The sequence below is a fragment of the Botryllus schlosseri genome, chromosome 10 (assembly GCF_051294905.1).
Source record: "Botryllus schlosseri isolate E-star chromosome 10, Bs_hap1, whole genome shotgun sequence".
NCBI classification, from domain to species: domain Eukaryota; kingdom Metazoa; phylum Chordata; class Ascidiacea; order Stolidobranchia; family Styelidae; genus Botryllus; species Botryllus schlosseri.
The window spans coordinates 19,133,685-19,141,203 of record NC_137245.1 but is presented as its reverse complement, the minus strand read 5'-3'; the positions used below and the strand labels follow the sequence as shown (position 1 = coordinate 19,141,203).

Below are 7,519 nucleotides of genomic sequence, written 5' to 3'. Positions count from 1 at the left end.
TACCGGTAGAGCTGAATGAGGTGGCTTGGAGACTGTAGGGCCCGTAAATAATAATTAAACATATTCGGGTGGGCGGCCCCGTTGGTATGACTTCGTTTCATGATGTCATTTCGTGATCTCCTGTCTGTTATATCAAAAAATACAGAATCGCCCAAATGTACTAAACTAACGACGCACACGATTTCAAATTGGTATTTCTTCACGGGCATACAATTTTTCCCTGCGGAATGGTATTTGTCTTCTGAGGTTCAGATTGCCAAGACAGGAACATTCGGCGCCAGTCATTTAGGCGCCTATGGACAATTAAACCTATATATGCATTTTGCATATATAACGAAGTTTTCGGTCAGCGTAAGCGGGCAGTCCTTTTTAACCCAGGTTTTCTCTCTGCCGATCGTTCTGGCACACTTCTTGGAGTCGCATGTTAAATGTTCTAAAACCTTAAATGTCTCGCCAATATGTCCATTTCAATAAATCTTGCGTATTTTGTCTTGGGAAGAGTAGGCTACCAAATAACTAAGAAAGTTGGCAACTTGAAATCGCGCGCAGCGCGAAAATTTTTTGAAAAGGTTGCATAAATTTTTCAAAAATACTCAATAATTTATGCTAATTCGCGAAATAATTTTGGGCCCCCTTCGAGCTCGGGCCCCCCCAATTGGGGGGTTTGGGGTGCGGCAGTTACGGTCCTGTGTATGTATCTATTCTATATACTTGTTTCTAATCTCCTAGGTTCCAGCTTGACATGAAGATCGTAAGGATCTATTGCCGGCACCCGTCTATACCGCTATAGAGCCAGTTACACACTATTATTACTGCGTATGTGCTGCTGTTATTACTATATGTTTTTTGTTTTGTTATGAGTATTTTTTTTTGCATACTCATTCTGTTTATTCCGGTTGACGAAGAAATAAATCTCTCTCTCTCTCTCTCTCTCTATTGAAACTGCTAATACGGAATGATACTGACGGGGCTTGAGTTCTTTACCCACTGGGGTCAGGGTATATATGATACAGGATATATTTATATTTTTACATTAAATAAATATTAACAAACATTAAATATTTGAGTTTTTTAGTTGATAATCCCCGGATCAAGGATAATCCAAGAATTATCAACGAAAAACTCGAATAACTCCGCTTCTACAAGTCGGAATTGACTCAAATTTGTTTTGCATCGTCTTTGAAGACAGCTCAACAATTTCATGGGGTTGACAGAAAAATTTTAATTTTTTTTTTTAATTTTCAATAATACATTACAAATTTCAAATCAAGTTTGCACGGCCTCTACTGGTTGGAATTGAGTCAAATTTGGTGTGCATCGTTTTTTTAGACAACCTGACGATTTAGTCATTAGGCGAGTGAGATTTGAAAAAAAAAGTTTTTTTTGAACAACCCTAGTGTGCAGTGGCGTTGGCAGGGGAGATTATGGTTTTGTATGAAAATCAAATAGTAATGGTTTTGTTCTTTTAACACTGCAGTTGATACGCATGCAGTTCATTTTGTGCACCGGTAATGTAAAGTAGGCTATGTGTAAGATGTACGTGGAGTTAGATGTGTGTTCCGGTAGATTTTTGTTTTTATGATTCAGCAAAAATTTGAATTTCCATGAAGGCTTTGTGGATAAGCGTAACTGTTCCGTAGCGTAGGATAGTAAAAGTTAAGAAAAATTACTGCTAGAGATAGATTCGGTTTCTTTTATATGAATACATCGACGGCAAATGTATCGTATATTATAGGAGGTCATGAAACCACGTGCTCGACGCGAATTTGATTACTGGAGGAGTTAATAGATAGAGAAATTGGCGGACGCTGCATTCACCAGTAAAAATCCCAGTCACCTGATCAAGGATTGCAAGTTGCAAACCTTTGAAAGCGTGTAACAGATAGCGATAGTGACGAGACAATGACTGGAATCCAAGTAGAATCGTAACATTTCAAGAATTTTAGTAAGCGCCGCAGCAATGTCAAAACTGACAGATCGAGACGAGGCTGACGTCGCGGAATGCAAAAGCAATGAGGCAGCTTCCAGTGCCGGTGAGGTACAACATCCTCCGCCCGATGCCGTCAACATACGGAAGAAAATATGGGGAGCCACTACCGCTATGAAGTGGATCAGGAAATCTCAAGGAAAACCGGCAGATGAACGTTTCGAGAAAAGAACGCTAAAATCGGTCGCAAAACGAGTCAACAAACAGATCAAGGCGATGGCTATAGTCAAGCGGTGGGCGCATATGACATCTCTGGGTCAGTTCTCGAAAGATGAAGAACACTTGAGTTTCATTCGGGAGGCCACAGCGAACGCTTCGACCGATATTCCCGCCCCGATACAACACTGTATCCGCGAAGAGACACTTGGCATTTTGCAGGTTGGGGAGGTTTGAAAATGTCTCACATCGTAACGGGTCAATCGAAGTTAGCCTATTGGGCTCATGCGATTGTGCATTCCGATATGAAGCAGGAGTTTGAATATTGAATTTACGAATGTAGGCGGGCTATATCTCGTGGGAGTGAGGTTTTCGACATTGTAATTTTCGTGCCTCTTACCATCCAAATTTCAGATACGCAATAGCACTCAGGTCAAAACACTAAGGACAACAATGTAAAACGTCCTATTCCTATTCAATTCACGGGTACCTGGTATCAGATATCAAGATAATCTCATTGAACTCTTAAACCTTTTATGGCAGACGCTACCCCTGTTTCATCATAAGAACTCAACTATAGTTACAGCTATAGAAGCACTGGCGTAGCCAGGGGGGGGCGAAAGGGGCGGTCGCCCCCCCCCCAAATTTTTTGAAAATTTTCGTAAAATCAATAGATATTAGAGTATTTTGGAGCAAATGTATGCAACCTAAAAAAAATTCTTCGCGCTTCGCGCGATTTAGTGTCCGTTCATGTCTTGATTTTGTTATCGGTATCACGAAAAAAATTTATTCCGCAAATACACATTATTGAATTTAGCTGCATTCTCAATTATGAGAATACAACACCACATACCAGTAGATACACTAGAGTAGCCCGATGTCGTTGGGTTGATTGAGTCTGTAGGAGTGTCAGTTCAGTATGGGGGTTGGGGACTGTTAGCTCCGGCAACTTCCGTTCCGGGACACACGAAGATATATAAAGTATGCTACATGCTACTCCGCAAAGTGCGCTCCCAAAATGATTGACCACCATAAAACCTACCCATGTATTCCGAAGCCTTCGATATATATTTTCGGGTGCTTAAATGGCTGGCGCTGAATGATCCTGTCCCTGCAATCAGACCCCTCCAACATAAACGCAACTGGCACTGGAAAATATCACCACCTCCCGTTAAAAATTGCTAATTTGAAATTGAACGAGTCTGATCAAAGGAGTTTTTTTAATTTGGTCTGGTATGAATCAGCGATTTTAATCTTTAAAGTAGCGTCAATCTCTACCAGAGGTTACGAACAAACCGTGCTTCAACGAAGTAATAAGAATGGACACCACTTGCTCATATAGACCATATGACGTACCAATATTATTGATCAAATTCTTTCGTTTATTCAAAAAAAATTTCCGCTCCGTGCGACTAGGGCCGAAATTCACACTGATTGTTCATCACTTTATGTCAGCGATTTGGGCTCATCCGTACAACGAATGCCTAATAAGCTATAGTTGGCAACTGGAAGCTTCCATAGGGTATGTGTGTGTGTGCGACGTGCGTCTAAGAATCGTATGTATAAAGGGTAGTGATGAAATTGCCTATGGCAGGATGTACGATTCTGCGAGATGTTCCCACGGGAGAGCTCTCCTAAAGTCATAATCCCCCCCAAACAAAATAAAAATAAATTGTTTTTCTGGCTACGACCTGGCGTGTGCTCGATCTCTTGAGTGGTGTCAGCTTTCTACGCAAGTCATGAAGTTTCAGCAATAAATGACAACTGTCCCGTCCGGCGTCCACCCTCTAGAACAGGGGCGGCCAAAACCGAATAACTAAAATTTGATTAGCCTGACAGCGAAATTTGGAATTTTGCCGACTAAAATATCAGTTCTGAGTTCCGACGCATTGGCGTAGCCAGGGGCCAGCCACATTTTTCGCAGATCGTCGTATATGACTATATAATGCACAATATTTCGTGCGGCTAGGTTGGGGATCCACACCAAGTCTTCATGTCATAATTGTTATTGATGCGTATAAATATAAGTATTGTTTTCAACGTTACCTATTATCCGGTACGCTCCTATCGGAAGACTAAAAAAGGTCATCAACATTCAAGTGGCCCGCGCAATGGTTCGTAAGTCTCATGTGGCCCGTTTGCCACCCTGCTCTAGAAACTCTAAATAGTCTTGCCGTGTGGTATGAACATATATTATATATAGCTCAAGATGTATAATTAATTTCCCCCTGAATGTTTGATGACACCATGCACTTCTATCAGCCCTGCCGGCAAATCTGATAATGAAAACGTATTTACAATATGCAAAGACCAATATAATGAACCAATTTCATTCATTAACCATAAAAAATTTTAGCGCTTCGCGCGAAAGTGTTCTCGTCCTGGTTTTCCACAATCATCATTTGACCGCATCCGTCTGTGAGTGGAATATATATAACGATCGCCCAGATGTTGTGTTAATCATCCAATAAGCGCCAAGTCCATCGATTTTACCTATTTTTTCCTTATCTTTAAGGGGGGGGGGGGTCATTCACGTCATCGAATTTTTCGCCCCCCCCCCAAATATTTTTTCTGGCTACGCCCTTGTATAGAAGGCCTACATAGATTTTTCTTTATATCAATTTTTTAAATGCCACACCTCGCGCTAGATCAGTGGTTCCAAACCGGGGAGGAATTCCCCCATTGGGGGGAATTTAAAGAATTTTAGGGGGGAATCTGGCTTTAGGGTAGTAACGTAAGATGCTCCGGGTTTACAATATTTTTTTGACTTTTATGGCAGAAATGTAAAGTATGAAACTAGTTCGTTACAATTGTATCTTTCTTTTGGTAGATTCTTAGCTATAGATATATGGCTAAATGCTTTTTATAATCTTTCCTTTCCGTAGAAATTCCACCCCCTGAAAATGTGAGGCTCGCGAGACGATTTCGTTTGGCCTCTAGAGACTAAATTGCCACTAAGTAGGGAAAAGTCATGCCGAATGCAGCACAAGGCCGCTCGGGAAAATGTTCATCTTTTTAAGCCAACATCTGAGCCAACGTGAAAAACATGTGAAGTCATCGATTCAACTCGCAACGCCATCGCAAAAGCGAACTTGGTGATTTATTTGTAGTCAGGAGCTATACCTAAACGGCAGAAAAAAAACAGGCCAAATTTAGAGCATTACGGAGAGTGATGACCTAATTTCTTTTGATTTAGTTAATCTGTAAATAACAATAAAATAAACTCAGTGTTAAATATTATTTGATATGGAAGTAACCCGCGGTACTTTACCAAAGTGTAATGCGGACCACATTCGACATAGTTGGGCCATGCATATCTGCATATGTTTGGGCATATATTTCTCAGTCGACAAATGGTCGTGCGTAAAAAAGCACCATTTTTAGTCACCGGAACACTTTTTCTTAGGGGGGATTTTTGGCTCAAATATCGGCCAAGGGGTGCACGAGACGAAAAAGGTTGGGAACCACTGCGCTAGATAGTCATGATATGCGGCGGTCAGGAGAGAATATCTATATTGCTTGCTTCGACATGGTTGCGATCAGGTATATATCCCTGAATGCGATTGGCCGATATTTGAGCAATGAGCACGTGACTCTAGAAACCGGAAACGAACCGTCACCCCGAAATTAACCTTTATCCAAATACTAATCACAGCACTAATCCTTAACTTAAACCCACGTGATTAAGCTTCGCGTGCTCATATGTCGACGGACCATAGAATGCACATTGCACAATGTACAACTGTACGCAACTGCTACGCATCAAATCGACGGTGGTGTAGCTCAGATGGTAGAGCGCGCGCTTATCATGCGCGAGGTACCGGGAACTTTCAATGACCGATACTCAAACCGTGATACAAATTTCTACATGTACTGGTGTAACGAAGCAGTTGCCTTCAGAATTCGTACAGGTCTACTCTGCTCAAATCCTCACTAGGGATGTTAAAAATGATTTTCTTTCAGATTGTACTGGCTACTTGATAAAAGTTTTGAACATTAATAGCTTAGTTTCTACTGGTTCGAGATGAGTCAAATTTATTGTGCATCGTTTCTTCAGGCAATCTAACAATTTCATGGGGTAGCCAGTGAAATTACATATTCCTTTTTAACAAATAAATACAAACCTTTTTCTCATCTAACAGTGCCATCATAGGTTTGAATTGTGCCGAAATTGGTGTGCAGCGCTTTTTTTAGGTAGCCCAACAATTTTATCAAGTACCTAGTAAAATTTAAAAAAAAGAATTTATTTCTGAACAGCTCTATAGGCTCACCCTTCGCGCTATCAGTTAAATTTATAGGACCCGGCAGAAGCAAAGATGATGCCCGGATTAGCGTTACAAGACCCGAATGCAGGTTTAGACATGCTCCTGAGTAACACGTCTCCCATTCGCGCAGGACACCTTGAAACAGTACCGCGTCGAGCTGGGAGCGACCCATCCACTCACCGTCGAGATGCAAGAGAAAATCTGCGAGATGCGAGAAAAAGTGCAAAGCTGCGTTCCCAAAGAAGGCAGAAAAGGAAATTTTTTAATGCGTTTCTCGACCGTGTTCTTGGGCGGCGAGCAAGACTCGGGGAACACGAATTCGGAGTAAAGCACCTCGTGTTTTCCGTCGGGCTGAGAGGACTGATTCAGTACTCGAATACCAATCGAGCATTAATTGTAAGGATTCGAGTGGCGTAGTCAGAGACGATCCTTACCAAGTACTAAAACTATACGTCATTATCAATTGGAAACCTACCGTAGATACACATTACTGGCAGTGTCAAGGCATCGAAAACACCTAGCGCAACGCTAGGCAAGATAGTGAATATGACATTACCGTGAATTCGTGATGAAACCAGAGCACTGTTATAAAGTGCAATGAAATAGGTATGGTCGAAAAAATACCAAATCAACTTCAATGTGGTAAAGCAATGGTATTATTTTGTTTGAGGCCGCTCAAAGGGTATATATTTTAACTTTCAATATTACTATACTCATATGACGACACGATGAGTGATAATCGAATACTCGATTGTGCCCCTAGTAGTTTTCAGTATAGACATCATAATCATCATCCTCATCATCAACATTTAATTGAAACTTTTATGAAATCAATAAACCGTAAAATTGCGATATAATGAAAAGATAGGAGCCATTCGAAACGACTTGGAGTAGTCCTTTAATCAGACACCTACTAGTGAATAATATCAGACACAGAGTTGGACAATGAGGCTTCTTTACATACCACCTCAATCGATGAGGATTTCTATACAATCAGCCGCGAATCGCGCTTATCGAACGATGTCTGAACTAACGCAAATTATTTTTAATTAGCTATTTTAGTTGATCCCTGAACGCTCCTCACGTCTGCAACAACATACCGCGTAATCAT

The 7,519-nt window shown here is 41.1% G+C and overlaps 1 protein-coding gene across 1 annotated transcript; it reads left to right on the top strand.

The window, feature by feature from the left end:
* Window positions 1-1,928: 1,928 nt before the first annotated feature.
* Window positions 1,929-6,740, top strand: LOC145448537 (uncharacterized). The gene is made up of 2 exons (XM_080326945.1): window positions 1,929-2,365; window positions 6,539-6,740. Exons 1-2 carry the CDS (start codon window positions 1,961-1,963, stop codon window positions 6,734-6,736), a joined length of 603 nt encoding a protein of 200 aa, XP_080183071.1. The 5' UTR covers window positions 1,929-1,960; the 3' UTR covers window positions 6,737-6,740.
* The last annotated feature ends 779 nt before the right edge of the window (window positions 6,741-7,519 follow it).

What these genes read in the sequence shown, in the direction of transcription:
- LOC145448537 (XM_080326945.1), top strand. Translation starts at nt 1,961, where the DNA reads ATGTCAAAACTGACAGATCGAGACGAGGCTGACGTCGCGGAATGCAAA. An exon ending in AGACACTTGGCATTTTGCAG is followed by an intron (nt 2,366 to 6,538) that starts GTTGGGGAGGTT and finishes CCATTCGCGCAG; the next exon opens with GACACCTTGAAACAGTACCG.